Source organism: Takifugu flavidus, chromosome 7 (assembly GCF_003711565.1).
Source record: "Takifugu flavidus isolate HTHZ2018 chromosome 7, ASM371156v2, whole genome shotgun sequence".
NCBI classification, from domain to species: domain Eukaryota; kingdom Metazoa; phylum Chordata; class Actinopteri; order Tetraodontiformes; family Tetraodontidae; genus Takifugu; species Takifugu flavidus.
In genome coordinates this window covers 8,578,948-8,605,344 of record NC_079526.1, presented here as the reverse complement: position 1 = coordinate 8,605,344, position 26,397 = coordinate 8,578,948, and the positions used below count along the sequence as shown (strand labels likewise).

The 26,397-nt window shown below is 43.8% G+C and overlaps 2 protein-coding genes across 2 annotated transcripts in view; one reads left to right on the top strand and one right to left on the bottom strand.

The window, feature by feature from the left end:
* Positions 1–1,538, bottom strand: part of xpr1a (xenotropic and polytropic retrovirus receptor 1a) — a 41,733-nt gene extending 40,195 nt beyond the window's left edge. Inside the window, exon 1 of the mRNA XM_057037201.1 lies at positions 1,079–1,538. Within this exon, the coding sequence (XP_056893181.1) occupies positions 1,079–1,147 (69 nt within the window). The 5' untranslated portion in view covers positions 1,148–1,538. The remainder of the gene's footprint in view (positions 1–1,078) is intronic.
* A 1,109-nt stretch (positions 1,539–2,647) lies between these two features.
* On the top strand, positions 2,648–24,850 carry acbd6 (acyl-CoA binding domain containing 6). The gene is made up of 8 exons (XM_057037203.1): positions 2,648–3,145; positions 3,326–3,390; positions 3,680–3,776; positions 6,178–6,254; positions 9,342–9,447; positions 11,309–11,398; positions 21,530–21,560; positions 24,062–24,850. Exons 1-8 carry the CDS (start codon positions 2,867–2,869, stop codon positions 24,214–24,216), a joined length of 900 nt encoding a protein of 299 aa, XP_056893183.1. The 5' UTR covers positions 2,648–2,866; the 3' UTR covers positions 24,217–24,850.
* The last annotated feature ends 1,547 nt before the right edge of the window (positions 24,851–26,397 follow it).

Below are 26,397 nucleotides of genomic sequence, written 5' to 3'. Positions count from 1 at the left end.
CTTTCCAATGCAGCGTTGAGGGCAGGCTGGGCCAGACCAAATGTCTGCTGGAGCACTCAAACTCATCTCATCACCACATTCAGGGCATGTTTCCAAAATAAAACCAGCGCGGAGATTGTGTTGGGTCTGAGATGCAGGATGTTGAGGCTGAAGGAACAGGCTCTTTGTCTATAATTCATAGAGCCAAATGGAATCGAGCAGTGGGTGCTGTCACTACATGTCTGCAACGAAACTCTCAGTGTTGAAGATGCAAAGCTGAGAAGGGGGGTGTGAAGATAAAAGACTCCGCTACCACACAACACCACACACAAATCACATATGTGCACAAGGGTCTCTTAAAAATCCAGTCGGGTTTGATGAAGCCTTGCTTGATTCATACGCCAGTGATTCATGTTGTGTGAAATATTTATAACAATTATATAATGCCACCAAAAATATACTGAGGGGAATGTTTTGGGGCTTTGTGTGCGTTGTGTTTTTTATTTTTACACAATATGAGCTTTTTATTGTTAGGTTAAGCTGTTGCAATAACATTAACGAATAAGAAAAGGTAAATTTCTGAATAAACCTACGATAAAACAAAAGTATGACAGAGAGCACGTGGAAAAAATAAGAACACGATATTTGTTTTGACAAGATGAGGATAAAATAATTACTTAAGGCAGCTAAAGATTTTAAGATAAGGTCTTCTTTAATAAGAAACTCGTTTACTAATTATAGCGGTAAATGTGATTCCTGTATCTTTGTTCTTTTTTTCTTTTTTAAATCAAACTGCTCCTTTAGTACATTTTTTAATGTTGGACACCTCACACGCATAATAAAGACTAAATGCTCCCTGTGGCTCTTAACAACCGCAGCCAATTTCCTCTCCATAAACAAAAGGACACCCCCTTATCTCCATTCTTTTATTGCCCTCTGAGGAAGACCAGTGAAAAATATCAAGCAAAATAATATCTATATGCGTAAATAGTATATATATATATATGGCTGGATATCAAGGCCAAAGCTCAACTTTTCCCGAAAAAATTCAAAGACTCATACGATTTTTATTTGAAATGAAGGACAAATTTCACTTTACCTCATACTGAAGATATTGTTTCCTCCACTCTGGAGTAATATGGGACGAAAGATGCTCCGCGAATTTCATTTTGCCGGAACAAGTGTCCCCTAAAACCTCCAATAGATCCGAGAGCGGGTGTCCCCTTCTCCGTCGACGCGACTTTTGTTATTTCAGTCAACTTGGCTGGATCAACATGCGGCGCGTCAGCGCGGCGCACTCCGCTTCGACTTCACTCCACTTCTGGTTGGTCCCGGACAGTGCGCTCCGAGCAGATCCCGTCCCGCATAGTATCTGACGAAGAAGCTGCACTTGACAGTGTCCTCTTTACGTTGCCGTGTCAGTGGTTTGTCAGGACCGGTGGCACTGCCTCAGTGACTTTGCTTCGTCCCTCCCTGGGCACGTTTGCGGACATTGCGGTCCGCCATCGCATTAAGCCAGAGCGACGTGGTTGCGTCAGCAGTGCGCGCAGTACTGGTGTGGTGTTGGGACCGCTCGTAAAAAAAAGCTATTTGGTTATGAGAACCTGCTTGAACCACTTAAGACACTTCAAAGATTTGGAACAGGGATGCAGTGGATTTTGGTCGCACCTGCTTTTGCTGCGAATGAAAATAAAGTAAGAGGGAAAAGTTAGATTTTGTTACAAAACTACCCTTTGAAGTAGTTTTGTGTTTTGTGTGTAGTGAAGAGATGCTGTTGATTTGACTATTATTGGCTAAGGCAGTGAAGTGCGCTCTGGAGACGCAGAGAATAACAGGTCTGTACCAAAGGGAATTAATTAATCCGGGTCATGACGTTGCGTGGCAAACGCAGATATACGTGACACTCTTATTCATCCGTAGTAAAGCTCTATTGTCTCTGTTCCTATCTGGGAAGAAGATCCAGCGCGTGAACATTACCGTAAAGGGGGTGACGGTCCGTTATTATAAGAACAGCGACACTTGTTGGACAAAAACAAAAACTGCGTTTGTTAACAATACAAATCTTTTTGCCACGGCAACTGAAAACTCCTATCCACACATGCCTTTTATGTTAATTGCAGAAAACAAAGCTTAATCAAATAGATTTGGGCCAATATTGTACACCGTTGACAAAAAAAATATATGGATGTTTTAAAGATACTGTTGGGGAAAATAAAAGCGAAAACTTACTAATCACAGTCTATCACAGAGGTGGACTTTTAAGTTATTACGTAATTACAGTGAGAAAAAAGTATTTTTCGACTTTAATAATAATAATTTCTGGCAATAAATATAGTCGAAATTTTAGTATAACAAAATGTAACGCTCGGAAAAATAATTGATAAAATGCAATGGAGCAGGTCAATTGCTAAAAAAATTTAATTAATTAAAACTAAAACTGGATAATAAAAGAAATTATAATAATCATGAAGCCAGCACTTACTAAAAGACAATGATAAATTCTAATAAATATATTTCAAGTTACGGGGGGAAAAAACAGCTTGTTTCTCCGTGTTAAAACGAGTCACGAGTCGTTATCAAGGAAATCTACCTCAAAAAACCTCCTGAATTTTTATTTTTAAAGCACGAAACGATGGCGGAACCATTGTTACTGGCAGCGGGTTAACCGGATCTTTTATGGGAAAGGACCGAAGCCGGACCAACCGGAGAAACAAATCCTACTGTCGCTGATGTTTGAACATAATAGACTCTTATAAAAACAGAATATTTGCTGAAATATTTAACAGACGCACATATCACTTTTGTCTTCATTTGGACATTTTCAGTATTTTAGACGTTCAACCCACGGCGTGTTTGACTGGAGGCTAACGTGTAAATATTTACAGTCATGGCTTCTGGTTCACCGTCGTCCTCTCCGGACACTGCGACGGGCTCAGGTACGGACCCAGCTCGGCCCGACACAGGAGAGCCCCTCGGCGGAGCAGGCTCGGACTCAGATTCCGATCTAGATTTGAGTAAATTTGACTGTAGTGCGATGGAAATGGGAGATCGGGTGGATGGAGAAGAGCTGGAACGGGAGTTTGAGTCTGCGGCTGATCGTTTACGAGATTTGGTTCAGACGGCTAGCAGAGAGCAGCTGCTTTACCTGTATGCACGATATAAGCAAGTGAGTATGAGATAAACCCTAACTAATTTTGCCAAAGAAATTCGGATTTGAAGTCCACAGTAAATACTCAACAGCCTTAACATCACCGATGAAGTACACATAAACACGATTTTGTTGGCATGTAATGTATGTGATTACGATAGAGATAATAAGGTCATTAATCCATATTATTGGTTTCAGGCCAAAGTTGGCAAGTGTAATACTCCAAAACCTGGCTTCTTTGACTTTGAAGGACAGAAAAAATGGTGTGTATGAATTCATTTTGTATAGATTTTAAATTAAATGATGTGACAACAATGCTCTCCAGGTTGTCCACATGTTACTAAAATCCATTGAGGAATGTTCTGCTGAAGAATGTGCTAGGAGGCATTTCTTTGATGGACCAGAATCATCATATTTAACTTTGTTTTTGTTTAAACTGTCTTTCTTTAGGAGGCCATTTTTCTGTCTGTGTTTGTAAACACACCCATTGTATGATTCACATCCATTTAGCTGATTCTTGGGTATGTTGTTGACATTTTAATATGACTACAGGCAGGCATGGAAGGAGCTTGGAGACATGGAAGCAGAGCAGGCAATGCAGGAGTACATTGCCTGCATTAATGTCTTAGACCCTGAAGGCAGCACGAAGGTAATGACAAATCTTTAAATTGTTGCCAAAGTTGTTTAACATCACCACTCCCGATGAGGCGATATCTTGCTTGCAGCTCTCAATTTTGTCAAGGGGAAATGGATAGTTAATAGATAAACAGATAAATGGGGTTATCTATGTATGTTTACTTTAATCTAGTCACTTTATCAGTAGCAGGCTCCTATCAGTATTCACCCAGTATACAGATTCAGAGGGAGGGGCAGAGGCTATAAATAGCTCAGCACTGAAATACAATTTTGAGGCCACTCATCATATTCAAACAATTTACTGGGATTACCAATAGTAAAAATTGTAAAACAAAGTCTTAATATTGTAATAGTGTATGCAGTGTTAGCTTATACTGTATGTCCATTCTTACTGGTCAACTATTCAAATGTGATTGTAACATTATACACCAAAGTTGTTTCTTATGCACGTGTGCATGTGTGTACATGTGTGCATTGTACATGTGTGCATTTAGGCTAAAATAAACCATAATAACTGTTCATATGCACTTATTGTGTTGAGAGTAGACTCAGATAACCACCTACAGAGAGTTACTGTGACTTTTCTTTCTCTGTTTTCTCTCTTTTATATCCTCATCCTTTTTATTTGTTATTTTATTATTGCTGTTAACATCTTATATTTACTTGAAATTTGACGTTAGTGTTGACCTATGGCTCATAGCAAGAGAAAATGATTCATACAAAAGTGCCAAGCGTTATTGCGGCCCTTTATTGATGCAATGTAGTTCCGTGCCAGTAGAGGTCAGTGTCACTGCGTTAAAAATAGATGAGATCGTGATTTCCATTTTCTAATACCTCATATATTTGGAAATAGATGAAACATTTACTTCCAACATGACCAGTGTACTGTCTTCTTCAGAAATCATTCTAGAAACATGCCAAATAGGTAAATAGGCATTAGACTTGATAATTGTTTCTGGAACTAATTGAAATTTCAGAATCTCAAACTACTCTAATCTATATTTAGTTGTAATTGAGCTGTATATATATTGTATATTGCTGTATATTGAGCTGCATGTATAATATAATTTTAGATATTTTTATATATTTTTTAACAACTGATTAAATACATCTGAAATATTCCTCTGACAGGATAACTACAATAAAGGTTAAAAAAAAAGCAGAAGCGTCATATGGTCATAGTAGTAAGCATTATGCTGTAATGGTCAAATAGTAGCATCATATCCACTTTAGCTTTACGCAGTGTGAAAATAGCATTTAAATTTAAAATAAAAGGATCCCTTAGACATCCTTTGTGATCTTATTGTTTTGTCCCACCAGCTCTGATTGCGATCTTCCAACAATCTCTCAGTGCACCCTTTACTCTTTGTTAGTTTCAGCTCTACACTACCCTCATTCACTTCCTTTCCCATTATTGCTTTCCCCCTCCATTTTTCTTTCCCCCCTTTCATGTTTATGCCTCCTTAATAGCGTCACTGTCACTCGCATGTCCACTCCTGACACCTCCTTTTCTCCCCGGCTGTGCTGCAGGGCAGGACTGGCTGACTCTACCACAGCTGCACAATGCCAGGGGAGAGCTCAACAGACAGCCCAACAAATGCCTCGCTAAAAAGACGATTGTATTAGCGTGAACAAAGCGCCAGAGCATGGCTGTGGCTTTTCTGTTCTAAGTAGGAGTGCATAGAGGGATACGCTGGACAGAGAATAATGGGCAGAATTTGACCTCCATTCCTCTCTCAATTTTTGAGTACACGCTGGGTTTATATTACATTATACTGAAGAGGAGCAGGAGCGGCGCATCAGCGAATATTCTGAGTTTCTGAAGTGAATTAAGATGTCCCCAAAAGTGCACACACAGTTGTTTTGTTCCACTTGTCATGTTCTCTCCCACTCTCCCCATTTCCTGAAATCAGATTTGCGTGGGCTCTTTTGTGAGCCAAGGTTCAGCTCGAAGAATAGGCAGAGTAATAAAAGTCATGGCTAAACAGAAACGGAATGTGTAATTGCTGGGAGGAGGAAGAAAATAACAGAAGATTAACAAGGCCTACAAATTTAGACACTACATTTAATGTTGGCCTTGCACAAATTGTTGGATATTTGATGGCGATGAGGTCATCGTCTGAGGGCCCCTGAGGCCTGTTTCAAAACTACACATTGTGAGCTTCCTCTGTGTGTCTTTTCAAAGGCTACAGTAAAAAAGAAAAGCAAAAGGTTCATATATTCAAGGTGAATAGGTGAATTTAATCCTTTGTAGTGCCCTGAACAATGAGGACAGTCTGCCCGTCCTTGTCTGTACAGGACAGAAACTTTGGATGTTGAGTAAAACTGGATCAGGTTTCAGTGTCTGTTAGCATCAGCTGTAGATGTGTACAAGGTGGAGGCTGTTTTTCATGTGCCTGATCTTTTTTTGACAGGAGAGACGAGGAACAGAGAGGAGAACGGGCTTTGGAGGAGCGGCGGTCAGCTCTCTATACCAGGAGGAGACGATCAGGTATCACAACAAAAGACTCTTAAAGCCTCTGATTTCATAGATATACAAAGATTCACTGTGACTTTATATATTTAATTTAATAAGGTGACCCTGGTGTGGAAAAATATTGCACCTCATTTCTCATGTTGGCATTTTGCCGTGCTCTGAATTGCCACCCATTTGATGCTCAGTCCGACTTGGTGCTGTGTACCATATGACAAACCGACCCTAACCGCCTCGGCGCCAAGAGACACCATACAGTTCTGATTTATGTTAATGAAATAGATTTTTCCATTTACTCGCGGCTGGCAGGTTACTCAAGCTTAAAAAGCTCATCTTCATTTCAATGGTAAAAAGAGGTTTTTTTGGAGATGAAAATGAGATGTGTGAATCCTGCAGGTTTTCCTCCTAAATGGCTGCGTGTCATTAGTATGCACCGTCTCGGGCAGAGGTGGCCAGAGGCTCCTCATTTTAATTATGATTTCGGGAGGGTTTTGAAGGGGGAGTGTGAGGAGGCAAGCCAGGAATGGCAGAAAGTGGCAGGTGTGGTAGCTTTCCTAGGACGGCGCTCCCTTGATATCAAGTTGTAACTGCGTCCAAAGAGTAACCAGCGTGAAGAAAGTCATTAATACAGCACATGCACACACCAAAGCGCATGCGTGCACACATTAAACATGTACTTATCCCTATAAGTAGACACAATTATAAATGAATCCATGCATAACCTGCTGGAACTGTCATGCTCACTGCTCTGCTGCTTTTCAATTACGTCCACCTCTCTCTCTCTTTCCCCCCCCTCACACACACACACACAAACACACACACACACACACACACACTCCATATTAAACAGCAGCTAAGCACCTGTTAACCAGAGTTAATTGCCTCTCTCCTTTTAATGTGTGAATTGACAAAAGCTGGATTGATTATCAATATCCATGTGCTACAGGTCTGATCACTGTGTGATTGAGGCTTTGAAGGCTGCACTTGTAATTTTTCTTCCTCTTTTTAAAACGACTCCAGTCACACACTGGAGTTGTTTTTGAGTTGTAGTTGTTTCTCTTTCTTCTGTTTTGCTCATCCGTTTATAAGAAAAAAGACTTATAGTGTGTGGGTGTGTGTGTGTGTGGGTGTGTGTGTGTGTGTGCGTGCGTGCGTGCGTGTGTGTGTGTGTGTGTGTGTGTGTGAGCATTTGTGTGAGTGAGAGAGAGAGAGATGAATGGTGTGGTTGTACTGTTGATCAGTGTGAAGCTCAGGCCAGGTAGATGAGTGTTCCCCACCACTGTGGTCAGTTTAGCCTGATTGATGAAGGACATATCTGCCAGTACACCAGACTGGAACACACACACACACACACACACACACACACACACACACACACACACACACACATGCACATGCACTTAGCACATAAAGTTGTCTCACACAAACAGTCAAACTCCTGATACTCCAGCTGCTGGGATGACAGAGTAGCCAGTGACCTTCCCAGCATGCATTGCAGTGTTGTTGATGTCACTTTGTTAGGACCTACATTAATCATCTGCCTATAGCCTCGGCACACAATCGCGTGCGTGTCTGTTTGTGTTCAGCGCAATGAATTCTAGGTTCAAATGAATTCACAAATGGGCTCATTTATGAAATGATCTAATTTTTCATGACTCCTTAAAACATGCACGTGCTCTTTTTTATACGTGAACGCGTGTAACTCTATAGATCAGCCCTTATCTGACCAGTGACCAAAGACTGATGAGCTGGCCTATTGATTATTTGCCGGGGAGATGGATGGTCACCACCCATCAGGGACATTTGGGGTCACTGTGGCCATCAGACAAGGTAGTGGGTGTGGCCCAGTGCTGTGACTCATGAATAACCATAGCGTTAGTAATCATGAGTATGTAAATGAATGTGCTCATACATAACCTATCAGCGATAAAAATGTAATGAGTTATTCATGATTTATCGCAAGCTGATGAGGTGGCAGAAAGAGGATGGGGAGGAGAAGAGTTAGGGGAGAGATGTGCAGCTGTGAGCTGAAGAGAAGGTTCATTAGAGAACAAACGGCACATAAATCTTTGTTTTTCTGTCTCCATTTTGAGAACGTACACCAACTGTAAACAAGGGAAATGCTGCCTGCGCATCTTGCAAGTTTTGTTCTTGATCAAGTTGGTGGAGTCCAGCGGGCCAGGCGGAGGGTGTGATTTCTTTTATTCAGCATGACCTTTGTGTCCAACATGACCTTTGCTGGTTCACACAGACACACGTGATGCATAAAGCACATTTTAGGTTTTTTTGTTGTTAATGCCATCAGATGGTCATTTGCCTAGGGCATATACATTTTCTTTCATTATCTTATCTCCTTTCTGTCTTTTAAAAATGTAATTATTTACTTTGACGTGATTCTAGAAACCTTTTTACATGGGTCAGTGCTGTTGAGGTCATCAAAGTGCTCTGTATCATTTCCTAAATAAGGGCCACTATATAGTGGGACTGTAAGGCCTGGACAGGGAGACCGGCAATGCTGGTTTGGGCCTTGAGGGTGACTGACGCCCTGCGTGGGAGCACGGCTGGCGTGCGGGGCTTTAGTCGGACAATAGCAACATAAATTCAATTAATCTGAATGGTTGAGAGGGATGGGAAGGCGTAAAGCTCTAAATGAGATTTTACCCCTTTTCTCCCCTTCACCCAGCAGCCCCATCCCTCCTCCTCCACTGCCACCAGCCCTTCACCCTTCCTCCCCCAAGCGCTCACTTTTGTCCCCAGTGCCAGGCGGTGATTTGAAGCAGATACAATCAGAGGTGAGATGATGCTGCTGCGCGTGGGTGTCCAGTGCTGCAGTTCCCACGGGAGGTGGCACGTGTCACCACCGCTTGAGGCTTAGCTATGCATTGGCGTTTTCTATCATGTCTTTGATGAATAAAGACTCTCGCATTACAGGGGTTTTTTGTATGGCTCCAAAAGCACGTTATCTCTTTTACTTTGTTAAATTTTGAGAGAGAAAAAACAGCACTTTAAGGATAACAATGCAGTTTGTTCAAGCACAGAATCTGATTCTTTTACTTGCAGTGACCAGTAACATCTTCTCTCCCTTCCTGCCTCTGTGTCTCCCAGGGAAGAGGACAAAAACATATTTGATTACTGCAGAGAAAATAACATCGAGCACATCAGCCAAGCCATCAGCTCCCAGAAAGTGGACGTCAATACTAAAGATGAAGAGGTATCTGCACTTTCAGGACACATTCACCACTGAATAAAACTGTGCTGATAGTCAATGGTATTACCACAGCAGCTATAAAGGAAGTGTCTTCAGGTTATGGAGTAAATAGTAAAATCATCAATTTAATCAAAAGATCTACCATAGGATCCCCCATAAAGAGAAATCTATATGGTTGAAAGGTTGTTTAGGTGCACCCGGACTGTTCCTGCCTCTGACCACTGCCTCTGTAGGAAGACAAGCAGAAATAGCATCATGGAAAAACACTCGTCACTGGAAGATGGTTTATGGGAGATGGTTTATAGAGATCCCCCCCCCCCCCCATCATTGCATCATGGATTCATTGACCTGGAGCCGGGCGCACGTGGAAGCTGCTGCTCAGATACTTGTGAATGTTTATTACCAGTGTGAGCTGTTTTCTGCACTGACCCTGATATCCATTCATCTGCCCTCTATTCATCATCAGCCAGGGCCAAATGGCTCACTCCCTGCCTCTCTTTCATCACCGCCGCTCCTGAGATAAGCGGCCAGTCGGCCAGCAAATTCTCAGCCAGAGGCCAGATGGTCGAGGGGCATCACCAGAGGAAGCTTTGTCTGGCTGCTGCCATTGTTGTTGTCTGCTCCCCTGCAGTGTGGCTCGCTGATCGACAGAGGGCAGTGGCGAGTTTCCAGTCTGCAAGTCTGATTGTCTACAGACTGATGTCACATATTTCTGTCTATCTTTCAGATAAAAACTAACACAGCGATATTAATGATACTTATTTCATGGTTCTGTTCAGCTGCTAATAAATCCCAGGGAATAAAAGGAGTCTTGCACTTGTAAACTGGACAGTTCCGGTGTTACTGATTATAGACAATATGCCATTCCAAACTGTAAACCTTTTCAAAGTAATATAAAATTCCTATTGTGATGAAGGAGCACATTGAGCAATGTGACATTTTTCTCTCAGCAAGCCATACAACTAGTCATCAATGTATATTTTAATTAAATTGACATCATTATTTCTTCCAAAATGAAAGTGAACCCAGATCTTCAAAAGAGAGTATTTTCTTTTAATTAGGTCCTGTGCTCCTGTGTAAGAGTGACTAGGAGTTTCTTTCTTCTTTTACTCATCAGTGCAAACACTCAATGTTTCTTAAAATGCTTCCAACTTGAGTTGTTTCTTCTATTCTCTTTACATAATTACTGCAGCCCCCCCAAAAGTAAATACTTTTAAATGCAGCAACCTAACGGAAACTCGATGTGAACACTGCCAGCACACCTGATAGAGCGGGTGAGGAAGAGGCAGATGAACTTATTGGTATTCTGGCCCGGCTCATGAGCATTAATTTTAACATGCAGCCATGGTGATCAATATGATTTAAGCAACAGAATTTGACTCAGAGAGTTTGCTTTACCTAATTGGTCCACTGAAAAATGAGCTTGGGAGGTTTTATTTGAACGAGATTGTTAAAGCTCTGAAAAGGATGGTGTGTTTTTGTTTGTGTGAGTGTGTGTGTGGTGGGCGTGCTCAGATGGTACTTTGGATTTCTGTATAGTGTTCTATTAATCAGGGTTTCCCAGATTGGTCTACATTACTACAACACTTCACCTCTCTTCTTTAGACACACACACAGAGCTCACCCATATATGTGTATATATATATGTGTGTGTGTGTGTGTGTGTGTGTGTAAAAATATATAGAAAATAATTAGGCTGTCCACAGGTCAGAGTTCTGAACTGTAATATATCATTTATTTGGCCAGCTTTGCGAGGATTTTTGATTTCTGTGTATTAAAGCGAATTTTTAACATTTGGTTTTTAGTCTTTTGCTCATGACGTATTCTGACGCCCAGTAATTGTTTGCTGTGTTTGCCTTGGCAGGGTCGGGCTCTTCTACACTGGGCCTGCGACAGAGGCCACAAAGAGCTGGTTTCTGTATTACTGCAGAACAAAGCAGACATCAACAGCCAGGTGAGCAGGTTTTGACATGACACGTAGAGTCAGTCCAGTCTGGAGCGTTTCATTAACAAAGAACCATCCTGCAAATGGAGCTTGAAAACAGCAAAAGTTCCTTTTATATGGAGAAATCTCAGACACTAGGCCCATGGGTGGATCCGTCTGGTTGTGTTTGAGGAGAGGAAGGCAAGTAGAGAAGTCATGTAAACCCAAGTGAATCCTCCTCACTGCTCCCTCATCTTCTCCACCCCTTCCCGAAGGTCACCTTTAATTCACTTTGTGCCACAGACAAATCCCCAGAGCTTTAGCAGACAGAGTTAGCTAGTAGCTAGCCTAGTATTTCTGCATCCTGGAGTTTTAGCGGCATCCAGGAGGCTTTAGCTTTGACGGTAAGCTGGCTCAGCTGCACATCGCAGAAATTACTCCTCTCTCCTGCCCAAACATCATGACACAGTGCAGTTCACCGGGAGGCACGCTGAGGCTTTAACTGTAAGGCCAGATCAATTGGAAGTAATCAGGCAAATTGTTTTACGTTGCACAACCCATATAATCAGGACATTTCGCAAATGACTTTCTCTTTTGTTGTCATGCCTGGCCCCTTTTTGTTTTGCATGCTTGCGGGGAGGGGCTGGATTTGTGGTCACTGGTTCATAAAAGACTGAACAGCAGGACAACTATGAGACACTTCGCTGATGATTTACAGCCATATCGAGATAATAACAGCAGCGGAGGATTGATGTACGTACAGGGAGATGTTCAATTCATCTTTCATCTCGCATGAAGGCGTTTTCTGGGGAGAAATTAGAAAGAGCTTTTCTGTTGGAATTTTCTTCTACTGTATATGATAATCAAACCTTGACAAGCAGTCATTGCTAACGAATACGCAAAATATAAGGAGAGGAGGGTGACACATTTATTAATCCCTCCAGCCACCTAAATTGTATGATCAGGTAAAAAGCAGAATTTAGACTTTTTACATCCTTTGACCGGCCTGACTTTCCAGTATTGGAGGGATCTAACGTGCAGCTGTCTGAGTGTTAGAGACTGAACTTCTGCGACTGGGAGCAGATTTATGAGGTGATAAAGAGGTGACTGAGAGAAAAATATTGTCAGCTAAATCATACCACCCTCTAGCAGTGCCAAATTATATCGCCATGTGAGGCTTACAGAACAATATGCTCCTCATTAGCTGTTAAAACATCCTCCTTGTTCTGTTTAGGTTTTGCTTTTTGGATTTAAATCACAGAGTTTACGACTAACAATGCTGCTCAAAGATGGATTTCACATTATGTTATGATAAAGTTAAATGAAGTTCAAGTTCCTGTGCATCTGTCCTAATGGCTGCCTCCCTTGGGCCAGGCGATACGGGATGCTGTGTGTTCACGAGAATAATAGTGAAATGTTTAGGTGGTTTGTGCGCTATTAGAGCGAGCAGTAATCTCTCCTGACCTCCACCAACTGTGCAGCAACCAGTAAATAAAGATCAAACATGATTTATGTTTAATTTGTTGATTAAAATGGGGAGGGGGAGAGTTAAAGTAAAAACTATTATCATTTTCTCGGCAAAGTAGGAAAATCGTTTGAAAATTAATCAACTGATTGTTTTAGTGAATTGTTCCCAAACCCTGGTAACCTGCATTAAGGGCTCGTTTGATAGTTAATCCTGGATCAAGGCAGAAAGGGACTACAATAGGTAGCTGTCCGCATGAATACGCAGATCACAGCCCTGCCACCTGCCAGTTGTAGATCAGACCCCCCCCATCTTCACTGTGTCAGCGCTCCCTCAGAGCGTAGATCCGCGGAAAGTGGGGCAGGCGACGCTAACTGTGGGAAAAATGGCAGACTCCACTTAATGTAATAATGGAAATTAAGGCTTAAACACCAGACTTGTGTGTGCTAGAATGTATTTAAGAGCATTAATGAGGCATTAGCTTGCGTCGTGGACATTCCATCATATCAGGACAGCAGTGAAAACGGATCACTCGTCAACACATACAGCTCTGATTAGCATTTGGTTGTCTTTGTGTTTGGAAAGACACACTTTGTGGATAAAGGCTTCACTGTCTATGTAGTTTTAATTCATTCCTTTGTGGGATATCAGTCATTAAGCTGAAATTAAATGTTCTAGTTTATTAAATCAGCTCTGGCTAAAAGCTAGTAGGTTGCTCTACTGGTTATGTGAAACATTGGTGTGTGTTGCTCGGACTCAATTTGTTGATGAAGACTTTTGTGTTCCTGTCTCTAAAGAAAAACACTTAAAATAATATCCAATTGATTTAATACAGCAAAAAATCTTAATCTTAAATATAGAAATAAGGCAGAATGTATTTAAACTGGGTATGAAACAACTCAATGGTACACATAATAATAATCCACACACCTAGCTCCATTTTACTCTGAGTAAACAGGAAATTAAGTTTAAATGTGTGAGTATTTGAATTTAAGATGGGCAGTGTGTGAGTTCATCGGTCTAGAGTCTTTTTGTGTGTGTGTCCGCCCTCCTGGTGGTCATTCTCTGTCCAGACGGTGTAATCCCACACCCACAGCTAAGCCTCATCCCCTACAACCTTTGGTTTCCAGGAGGAAATCCCAAACCCTGACTTTAACCCTGCGCACAAGCTGCGGGGGTTGCCATAGAAATATGCATTGATGCTCCGGACGGGCGTGCCTGTGGGAACAGAAGTGAGAGGGTCTTCAGAGGTGGCATCCAGAAGTGCTGCAGATTACAGCAAAGGTCACGACTCAGACTCGCACATTGCCTGAATTTTAAGTGATTACTGGGCTGGTAAGTGAGAGAGGAGGAATTAGACAGACAAAGAGGAAGGACAGGTGAGATGCAGGTTAACACAACAAGAACACAATGCCAGGAAGTAAACATTGTTAAGGTTTAAATCACACAGGTCTTAAGCGCATTGCTCTGTCTGAGATGGTTTTGCTTAACTCTTGGTTGTTTTTTCCTCCTCTTCCCATCTCCTCATTACTCTCCACTTCTTCCAGGCTCCCGTCCCCTTCACCCAATCCCTCCATCCCTCCCTCGTCCCGCCTCCACTTTGTAGTAAAACAACATGATCTGTGAGGCGGGGAGGGCGCCGCGCAGCCCCGCTAATTCTAATTAATCCAGCATGGTAGCATGGCCGCAGCAGGTCTCAGGCACTCCTAGTCTATCAGATAGAAATTCATAACTTAATTGAGGTCAGAGCCTCGAGCCGGCAGAACAAAAGTCTCCAGCCAGGACCAGCTAGATCAATAGTAATAAATATCTGACTGGGCAGCGCACAATTGGTGGCCAGAGAGTAGAAGTCTCATACATGTAATCTGCATTTAAAACTTTCAGGGATGTCTCGGCAGTATCAGACTGGTTTATCTTATTAGGCCGCCCGTATGTGCACGTACATTTGTCTGGTGGGATCACGCTCCAGTACGCTGCAGGAGAGACTCTGAGGGCTTTTACATGCCAGGAAATTTGACCCATTTTTTGTTGTGGCTGGTTTTATTTGGTGATTAATGTCATATTTTTTCATTTAAATTTTGAGTTTGAATCCTGGTAAAAAGACAAACAAACAACAACATGTGTAGCAGCGGCAATCAGTTCTTTTTAGACCGATGCCCCAATTTTAGACGGAACGGAACCAGCTCAGAATTGACGGCCTTGTTTCTGCATATTTTGTAAAGTGTGCGCGTTGTCATGGTGGGCTTGCTCAGACCAGGTTCATTTCCAGTCTGTATTACTGGTTCAGGGTCTGGAGAAGCATCATTACTCTAAATTTTATCATCAAACTTCTGAGAAGACCAACATACCTGTATATTGTGCATAACACAGTGATTTCCTATTTAACTTGATACTTGACATTAAGCCTTGAAGTGTTTCATATAATGATTATTCAGCAGGGGATTGGCCTCAATATGCTGTTTTTAGTATTCTGTGCTGTTAAAACTGTTTAATTTAGCCTCCAATCAAAATCCAAATACGGTACACACAATTGCTTTCTTAATCAAAAGCAAGTAGGTTTTGAGCATCTGAACTGTGGCATTCTTATTTTGTGCCTGAGATGAGCAGTAAATAATAAAAAAAGCAAACTATTTTAGAAGCCAAAGAGAAGCATTAACATCGATGCATGCACGTTTTTCCGCAGTCAGCGATTCAAAACCTGCATCAGTTGGTTTCATTCACCCTGAAGTTGCAACATCCAGCAAAATCTAGAAACTGGATGGATTTTGTTGATTGTGCACAGATTTGTGGGCATTTTGAGCTTTTAGTCTTTCAGCTCAGTGAAACACAGACCTCTCATCTGTGTTCTTGTGCTGTGGCGTCACATGCCTGTGAATTCACAGCAGTAAACACACACACATACACATGGTGGGTGATTGAAATTCTATGGCAGAGGTATTATTACACGTTTGTATCCCTCCCCTTTCCCAGCACAGCCTGTCATAACAAATATCCAGCCAGATTCGTCATAACTGTGTCTGTGCGCCTTTGTATTTGTGCATCCTGGACCTCAGAATAGAACCAAAGAAAGACAAGGTGGAAATATAAGATGGTAGAATTGATCAGGCACATAAAACAAAAAACTAGAAAATGATATACAACAGTGGGATGATATGACAGCAGTGTTTTGGTTAAATGAGTAAAGTATTTATTCACATAGATGTTTAAGAAAGCAGCTGTGGCCATCTTCTTTAGAGTCAAGGTACACATATAACACACCTATCATTTGATATTTATACCTTCTCGACTGGTAGTTTAGCTTTTGGCCCCTGATAGAAACCTTCTACAGGTTCAAGTCTCCGATCTGTCCCAGTGTTGCGTCGAGCTAAAGTTTAGTGGTGCCGCTTTGCCAGTGAGGACGGAGCCCGTTAAATGCACTGAAGTCACCACTCAAACGTTCTTTGTATTTTACAAGTCATACTTTAAGGTGCTCTTATTAGATTCATATTTAGGAGCTGCTGCACATTAGCTCTACTCGATGAAATGAAGTCCGTTGCAGCGCTGTGTTAAAAGGGCCTATCAGACACAGATACAGTTATGAATCTATAATACGAGCACTCAGAAGAGAGCCCCGCGGCCTGACAGTAATAGCACAGCCTAAAGAGCCTCTCCAGCAGGTAACAGTCCTCGCTGCCATCATCAGCTGTTGTTTCTTTCTTATTGGCCACTCACTGGGCCTTTGCCTACACTCAACTATTTGATTTCCATCGTTCTTAAACATCCACATAAATTGTCAGGAGCATTAAAGCTGTCCTCGACTGTTTCAGACATGGCGGGGGGGTCGGCGGGGGGTGGGGGGGGGTGAGGAGAGAGAATAAACAAAGTAAGTGTTCTGCCTTCCATCAGTCCCCTGCAGTACTCAGCTTTATGAGTCCCTCACTCCAAATGCCTCAGCCGCAGCCCCTGCTGCCTGGCCATTGATTTTCATGTTACACTCCTTTATGTATTTATTTATTTCATATATTCCTTTTTAAACATCATTGATGACCCGCAGGAGGACGGACGGGGGCCTTTCCTGATGTTAATTCTCAGTCTCAACCTTATCCTCCTCTCTGATGGCTTTAATGGAGGCTAAGGTGTCCCACGGGAACACACCAGCCTGGACATGTGGGGGGGTGTGTGTGCGTGGGGGGTAAGGGGGGAGGTTCGGGGGGTCAGGACCCACTGAGGGAGAGAGATTGGTTGGCCAGTGGTGGAGAAAGATGAGATTCAGAGCAAAAAGTATGTTTTGCTACAGTGGGGCTGGGAGATGGGAGAAAAAAATCATTAAAGTTTAATAACTCTTTGGCCTCTTGACAGGGTTTAAACTATACATATCTGTAATTTGTCGTATTTGCCCCTGGCAGCCGTTGGTGTGAGTGTGAAGGAGCACCGTGGCACCTGAAGGACACCCCAGGCCAGTGTGAAGGGCAGGTGGGTTCGGTGCTCAGTTAATTTGACCGGCAGCGGCAATGATCACACGCTGAGCAGCAAGGTCGCCCCTCCCGGCTCGGAGAGAGGACCCAGATTCAATTAGGGATGCAGATCCTTTTAAAAAAAAGAGGGGGGGGGGGCTTCCCAGAAGACACACACTCATGCCGTCTCACACACAGATGCACAGAAGCACACACAATAAAGACTGTCCCAGATGAAAGAATGAGGACGACAGCTGTCCAACCAGGACCGTTGCTTGTGTTTGGACCCCCTCACTGTCGGCTGGGGCTACTAAAGTGTAGAGCAAAAATCTTCTGGGGGGCGTCAGAAGTAGAAACTCTTTCACTCTGTCTTGGTTTTAGCTGGATTAATGTTGAATGTTATCTACTGTCTCCTGTCTGTTTAATTCCCTACTCGGAAATCCTTCTTCCTCTATGCAACAAAGCAAACAAACGTGTGAATACAAAATGGCACCGCACGTTTCGGAGAACGGGCATTTTGAAAGTGCTGCTACTTGTTGGTTCCTTGAGGTCCATCGAGGGTGAAGATCTCGCTCTCCACCGTCATTCTCCCAGCTCTGATCTGCTCCCTGATTAATGACACCTGCTCATCATAACGCCGCCTGCTGGAATCTGCATAGTAATGACCCCAGTCGCTTATCGATTCACCCCTCACACACACACTCATCTCTGCCCTGTCATTAGAAGCCAGCAGGCATCATAAATCATAATTGCTTGTCCATTTTTCCCAACTTGTTTAATGTTCCTGTCAGGGACAGTAAGGGGGAGATGAGGAAGGAGGAGAGGGGAGGAAGAAAAGCCCCTATAAACTTTCCTGAAATCAAAGAAAGCAAAATCAAAGGGAGGATACGGGTAGAAAATGACCTCAGATCAGCCAAACCAAAACCTGCATTTCTTTAAATCTTTAATCAGTTCCGATGCATCAGCTCATTGAATACTGGCTCAAGCATGTCGGGAAGGGAGCTTCAATCTAAAGTTAGAGTTTGACAGTAGTAGAAAGCTCTGTAAATAAGAAACTTTACCAACAGAAATTACTTAGAAGGGATCGAATCAATAGTTGAAGCCAAACCGCACAGTTAAATACAAGCATTTGTTGAACTTTTCTAGAGTTCCATTACAAAATAAATCTTTTTAAAAAAATTCAATACACTCTGTCAGGAATCCATTCAAGTAACTTTAGCTTTGTGTTCTGCTGCAGTGAATGCGTCTTTGGTTTGCGTCTTTGACATGGCGTTCTTCTTTTGTGTTTAATCCTCCCTCTCTCATTATAATTAACTTTGAAAGTGTTCTGCTGGTCGAAAACAAAAAAGCCTCTCTTGTGATACGGCCAAGACGAGGCCCAGTTATCTTGGCTACAGTCTTGGTTCCTCGCAGTAATTAAACTAATGTCTTAAAATGGCTGAAGTTATGTTTATCGGCATTAAATTAGAGCACCTTTAAGTGGTATTTTGTTTATTTCGGCACAAAACAATTGTTGGTAAAAGATGATCATGGAGCCGTTGTGCCAATGTTTGTTCCTACAGAGAATGGTTCGTTTTTCATGCACTGGTATTAGGAATGTGTGAAAATAAAGGGGGGAGCTGCTTTTAGTTAGCACACAGCATCCCCTGTTAGCTGGTATTAGTGGATCTGTTTTAGAATGGCTGTTTTAGCACATGTTTATATATTTATCATGATGAACCTTTTGCTCTCCTCAATCTCCGTTGCCAAACCTTCCTTTCATCCATCTTTCCTCACAGAACTTTTGTGGTAGAAATGATAGATTGGTGCAGCAGAAATTCAGCATAACCACGCAGCTTCTAAGCATATTGCTCCCCCCCATTAGGGTGATACACTGCCCGTTGCTGGGGCTCTGCTGCTGCCGCCGCCGCCGCTGCTGGTAGAGTGCAATCGGACGCTTTATTGAGCACTTTGTGTTTCTGCATCGCAAGGGGAAACTTCCCATGACATGTGAAAGCTGGGGGTTCGGTGCAGCATGTCTGTGTAATGGGATGTGAGCGGGGTGCACCGGCTTGGGAGGAGGATGACTATGGCAGCAGGTATTTGGAGGAATCGAGGGAGGGAGGGTCTCATCCTGGTTGCTCCCAAAGCAAATGGAAGACAATCCAATTTCTTGTGATTCCATCAAGGCTTCGGTCTGGATGGCAGGGCATTACCCGAACCCTCACATGACACCGGCGTGTCCTCTCCGCACATACACAGATGGGCCTAACATGGCCTACCTAAAGTTTATTTCCCAGGATCATGCGCTCTAAAATTGTGCCGATGAGACTTCTGGTGTCATTCAGAATTTCCCCTGCGCTCGGCAAAATGCAGGTTATTACCTGCGGCAGGTTAGAGAGTAAATCAGACACTTCCTGGACAATTCTGTGGATCTAAAACTGCTGTCTGTGTGGTTTGAGTGTGCTAATGCTGCAGGCTTCACATATTTGTAGAACCACTTTAAACTAGTAATCAGGAATTCCTTCGCACATAGATTCTGAGTGACACCTGTACTGTCGAGCTTCTGTCACTTCTCAGATCACCACAACAGCAAGGGTCTGCTTCTTTGGACAGTTCCAGTTAACTCTTCCCTGTCTTGGGTCCTGACAGACTCTCACAAGAAATGTACCAATGACTGATGAATCCGTGCTCTCTGATGTGGACGTATTGGGAATCCTGGGGGAAGGTTTCAATAGTCAGGTGTAAAGAACATTTTACGACAGAGTTCACGTTTACTCACAAAAATCAAAAACGGGCGCTTTGGCACCAGGAACTGAAACTACACACATCAGGGGGAACAAATGTCTCCTTCGGGGGCAGTTTTCTTCTTGGAGCTGAGATCAAGCAAAGATTTAAGAGATTTCATAAAGGCATTTGGCATCTTTTCTGTTGCTCGACTTTGACAGTTGTTGCTGGTTCCTCTGATGTGAGCACTTAAAGCATCTTTCAACATGAGGATGTTTAAAGAGTTTGCCATTTTGTGCAGTTTTCTATTTCCATCGAAGGCGTTCCCTTGTATTAGTAAAAGAAATGTGGTGTTTTATTTTATTACAATACAGCTTTTTTTTAAACTTTTCACAGCCGCTGTTTGTGGTTTATTTGCAGTGACAGCGGCTGAAGCGACCATCTCCGTCTCTCTCTCTCCGTCTGTCTCCTTGTGAGAGACGGTGTTAGCTACCTCACAGGTTGCCGTTGGACTCGCAGACAGCATTGTTGTCTTGGGTGAACTGCAGCGACGCTTTCTATGCCAGCGCTGATTTGCATCTGTGCTCCGTGATCCACCCAGTGGGAATAGAAAGCTCTAATCCAATCAGCAGGTCCCTGAAGTGCTGCCCCAGAGAGAGAGAGAGAGTGAGAGAGAACAATAGGATCACTCTACACTGGGCCCAGCAAGATGTACGACAGGAAAGTGATGAAGAAGGTGCAGGAAATGGAAATGGTGGATTGATCAGGATTAAGATTGAGGAGGAGACTGAGCAGTATAGAGAGAAAGGTGGATGTGGTAATGTAAGGGGAGAGAGGAGGGACGGTGAGCCGGGTAATGGAAGAGCATAGATGAGGGAGGTGTGGTTTGGAGGGAAAGAGAGAGACCGGAGGAGGAGGGATTAGAAGAGAGCAGAGGAAGGACATGGAATCAACCAGACCCTGAGAGTGCACGAGGGGATCTGCTGCCAGGGTCAGAGGTGCGAGGGCTGATGAATGATTTCACAGTAGCAGTTTGAGTAATGTGTGAGTGTTTCCACCGCGGCGACATTTGGGCACGGAGGGAAAAATGTCGCCACACCTGCCGGCGTTTAATCTGTCCCCGCTGAAACCTTTGTTCTGCCCCGCACAATGTTCCCAGAGCGGAGGCAACAGTTTGACCATTCATCATCCTTATGAGGTGCAAAGGCAGGCCGGGGCAGTGATTAAGAGCCGGACCTCACGTCGATGATACCCGTCATATCGTGTCCTTTTACACACAGAATTCCGTCCTTTTTCCAACCCCCTGTTCTCACAAGAATGATGCATCTACTTGTTTAAGCATCACTAAGTCAGCACTGAAGGTCAGTGTGTGAGATTTGGTTCTCAGGTCAAAAAAATCTGTTGCTCACTGTCACACACTCAAGGTTTAATGAACTTTGAGAAAGGCACCAGAACATTGGTATTATCGTGCTTCCTGACCTGGAAGGGTTTGTTTTCCAATGGTTACTGAACTGCTCATAAAGAGACCCTGTTTTGTTGTTTGTTTTTTCCCTACAGGATAATGAAGGACAGACAGCTCTGCATTATGGTAAGAAGATTTCTATTTTCGCTCTCAAAAAGTTTCACCATCTCTTTTTTTTTTTTTAGTTTTTGTAAAGGTGAATATTTCATTTGTGGAAGAAAGTCACATCTATTGAACTCTGACTCCATTATTGTGGCCGCTCTTTCATCTCCCCAGATAAATCAGCTCGTTTTCTGTAAACATCTGTTTGTGGCCAATATTTGTCCTTTTCTTCACCCTCTTTCTCCTCCATTTTTCACACTTACCTTCTACACTTGAAACCTACGCATGTGTGTGTGTGTGTGTGTGTAAAATAATTGCCAGACCTCCCAAAGGAAATCAGTACTGGTCCTCAGACTCTCCTGGCCCACTCGGAGTCCCACACACACGTCCCTGAGGGGCAGGACCACTATTCATTGACTGTGTGTGTGTGTGTGTGTGTGTGTGTGTGTGTGGTGTGTGTGTGTGTGTGTGTGTGTGTGTGTGTGTGTGTGTGTGTGTGTGTGTGTGTGTGTGTGTGTGTAGAGACAGCCTGTTGGTGGTGTTGCATCACCCTCTTGCATCACACACACTCCAAAAAGGAGGCCTTGAGGATGGGGCATAAAAAGATGACTAATAAACATAGGCAATGAACTCCAAGAGACAAATAGCAGAGAATGAAAATTCATTCCCACCTCTCTTTGCACAGGGCCACAGCAGCTGGCAAGTGATTAATCGAGGGTTTACTGCTCACCATAAATTTTTCTCCTGTAAGGCTCCCTTGAGGCCCAACCACTTTTTACAGCTCAAGGCCCAGGCGAGACACCCTCCACGTGCGCACACACACACACACACACACCGCTGGTTTAATACTGTAACAAGAGCAGGGCTGCCACTGTGACTGGAAAAAATATGCTTTGTTAGTCCAATTTGGCTGCAGGATACAAATTTTCTTATAGTGTTTGAAACATGCTGAGCGCAGACACACACACACATGCACACAAACACACACCTGATGGGATTCTGATGCATTATCATGCACACACACACACACACACACACACACACCGCTGGTTTAATACTGTAACAAGAGCAGGGCCGACACTGTGACTGGAAAAAATATGCTTTGTTAGTCCAATTTGGCTGCAGGATACAAATTTTCTTATAGTGTTTGAAACATGCTGAGCGCAGACACACACACACATGCACACAAACACACACCTGATGGGATTCTGATGCATTATCATGCACACACACACACACACACACACACACACACCTGCCAGCCAACACATCCACCACCGCTGGACCGGAGGTTAAAAGGCCTGGCTGTCAATCACCAGGGCTGCTGACATCAGCGATCACGGTGCAGCCTGCAGGTCCGCTCTTTAAAAGGAGCGAGCGATCGACACAGCCAGAGAGGAGCACTCAGAGCAGGAGAGAGAGAGTAGAAGTGAAGGGGGGCAAGGTGCCAGAGGGGAGAGAGGTGCATCGGCAAAGTAGGGACCTGCTAACTGGGTTAAGGAAGTGCAAGCCTCCACCTTCCTCCCCCTGTGCACGGAGAGTGAGAAGACCCTTTTAGCAGGCCACAAATTGCCAGTGGCGCAGAAATAAAGTGTCTGAGAGAACCGTGGGTCCAGGCCGGTGTCAGTGCCGGGCCCACAGATGGGCTTTTCATTAACTGCTGCACGGGAATACTTTATCCCGCTAAAGATGGCAGAAGAGGCAAATTTACTCCAGCAGGGTACATAGCATCAACAGCTGTAGTGATCCATCAAATTCCCAATTCTGGCTTTTGTCCAGGTAAAAACAAATGCAAGATGTGCTTACACACACGGCTGCTCCGGGCTGGATACTCACTGGGATGGAAAAAGTCTCCTACTGATGAAGTTAACCTATTGAGATGGATCCGTTGGACTGATTGTAAACTAATGAACATAAAAAAAAGAAAAAAGTCACACATTTATATAAACAAAAGCTGTTTTCTGCTGCATATTTGTCACCCCACACCTGACACTGTGCTAATTACAACTACAGCTAACGTGTTGGTGAAAGAGGCAGCAGCTCGTCCTTCCCAAACAGCACAATCTTTCACGGTTATTAACGTTCTCAAGACCAAAACAGCAAACAGGCCTGTTTGAACAGGACAAGAGGATGCGACAGAAATGACAGCTCTTGTTTATGTGCTAATTATAATTGCAAATGGATGCAGATGCACGCAGCTGTAGTTTTTTCTTACTTCTTCCTGAGTGGAAGATGTGATCAGAGATTCATCCATCCTTTTTCTGTTAACTCTCAGCAGATTCTGCTCTGCAGTCTGCCTGCTCCATTAAAAAAGGGGTTTTATAGCGACTATATCGAGTCAAACAAGTACACCATCCTGGCACCAGATATCAGCAGGTGCTCAACAGTCATCTGCTGATTTTCTTATTTTTAGGGGGAAAAAATCCAAAGGTTTGCGAAATGTACCCCCCCCCCCTCTCCCGGGGGCCCACTCCTCTGCCTGCCTAAACTCTGCCTTTGTACTTCTCTTATTTATCTTTTGGCAGCATCAGCGTGCGAGTTTGCCGACATCGTGGAGCTCCTGCTGGACGCCGGGGCCGATCCATCCATCAAAGACATGGAGGGCTCTCTCCCCGAGGAAGTCACCGAGTCCAGCGCCATCTCCTCCCTCCTGCGCCAGTATACGGCCCCGAAAGGCTAGACCACCCCCCACCCCCAACCCCCCATCCCCACGCCACCCCTTCCGTTCCTCCCCCTGACCTTGTCTCGCTCTGTCCACGCACAGCAGGGTAGTGACGGTTTTCTTTGACTTTATTTCCAAATACTTGAGGTGAGTTTGGTTTCGTTGGCTGCACATTCTGGAAGTGTTGAGTGCAAACGTCAGTCCTTCCATTTACTGAGACACACGAAGCTCACCGCATGTCTTCTCATCCACCATCAGTCCTGAATGTTTACTTTAAATCCCCGGTAGGATTGAGCGATCCAACGGTTATTGTGACATGACGTGCAGCCGTCAACGGGTTGACATTTTGCTGTCGTCCCTTCTCAGCCTCCTTGGAACAAAATAATCACACATTCCAGTTTATACATCGTATGTATGAACAGCAAATAAAACATGTTGCAGAAAATAATAACCATTACACTTATGAAATAATATACTGTCATAGGATGTTTCTTCTACACATCGCCTCCCCCCCCCGCCCCGCGGCTGGCAGCGAGCCAAGCCCGCGAGTCTGGGTCAGCATTCTTTGACCGTTTTTCATGATTGAGTTGTGTTACATTAAAGGAATGCTTTAATTACTCGCCGTGTGTTATATTAAAGACTTCAACAGAGATTTCCCTCTCAGTTCTTTGTTCTTTTGATCACGTAGAGTCCACACACGATCTTAAACTTAAATACCGGCCACATAGTTGAACGTAAAAGAGAGTTCATTCATACAGTAACCAAGAAAGACTTAAGGAAAGAGCGGATAGGCTTTGAGTTGTACGGCTTCAGGGGAGGCAGTAGAATCAGAGCCGAATCTCGCAGGGGGACGTTGGGCAGGGAAAAAGCAGCAGTTATGAATCTTGAGAAAGACGATCAGAGGTCAAACTCCATTCAGGGGTGTCAGAACCCAGTCCTCAAAAGGCCAGAATCCAACCAGGTCTTCTGACCTACCAGGAAGAACTCCTGGGTTGGACAGAAAACCCGGGTGGATTACGGCCAAGATGGATTACGGTGAAGATTTAAATGATGGAACATGAGGGTGAAGCTGAAATGAGCTGTTAAAAACATATTGTCACTGTAGGTGCTTGAATGCTATTGCAGCTCTGATGCAGAATCAACGTCTCAGGCGGACTGACGTTAGCTTTACGCTATCGTTTTAATCCGTCTGATAATGCCGCACACGTATGGCAGTTTCAGACTCTTGTGTCACATAAAAGAGATCTGGATGTTCTCCAAAAATAACCAACACATGGTCCGAGGTTAAACCTGCTTTAGTGGTTCTAAAGCCATCTGATCTGTGTCTCCATCTCTCCCACACACACGCTCACAGCCCAGCAGATGAGAACACAACAAATCTGGATTTTAACTAACGATTTAGGAAGACGGAGAAGCATTTTGCACACTGCGAGGACAAAGTTTAATCCTTTACTCTCTAACACTCCCTGATCCCGTCCTCCTCCTCCAGTGGTCGACTTCATTCTGCTTTCAAAGAAGGCCCTAGAAACCCATCTGGACACCTACAGACCTGCCACTGTTGTCTCCACGTCACCACGAAGGCGGCGTCACCTTCTGACAGCTGTTGTGCTACAGAGGTGAAATAGTGCAGCTGTGTTCTGCCCAGGGGGAGCAGCTGGGACTGAAGTGTGGGGACATGCTGTCGACGTCATCGCGAAGCTTCCAGAAATGATGCGAATGACTTTTGAGGACCAACTTTTTCCTGAGTTGACTGGGAGCCTTTTGAGTATTCCACCAGAGTGGGAGACATGGGCTGCTGCAGCCCCGCAGAGAGACAACCTCTGACCATCTCACTGTTATGAATTCCGGCCGCATGCTGCCATTATGCTGCTGGTGTATCTCTAAAGCTTGTTTGGGACCCGCCGTTGTCTCGTCCTGGCTTCCTAAACCCAGTAATGCTGCCTTGAGGTAAGAGAGGGTGACGGCAGCCGTGCATCCCCCCCTGGCTCGTCTGCAAGACTCTGACACTAAGCCCATTATGTTTCCATTATGGGGCTTCAATTTTCCTCTGAGCTCTTCACTTTTGACACTGCAGCTCTCTCCATCTCCAAACCGCAGACACACCCCCCCCCTCCAGGACCAATATTGTTAAGCCTTTATGAATATTTATGCAGGCAGGTGAAAAGTAATAAACTACTTTTACTCAAGCACCCTGGGGTT

Coding starts and splice junctions, on each gene's coding strand:
- acbd6 (XM_057037203.1), top strand. CDS start 2,867: ATGGCTTCTGGTTCACCGTCGTCCTCTCCGGACACTGCGACGGGCTCA. Junction 3,777..6,177: donor ACCCTGAAGGCAGCACGAAG/GTAATGACAAAT, acceptor TTTTTTTGACAG/GAGAGACGAGGAACAGAGAG. Junction 21,561..24,061: donor ACAGACAGCTCTGCATTATG/GTAAGAAGATTT, acceptor ATCTTTTGGCAG/CATCAGCGTGCGAGTTTGCC.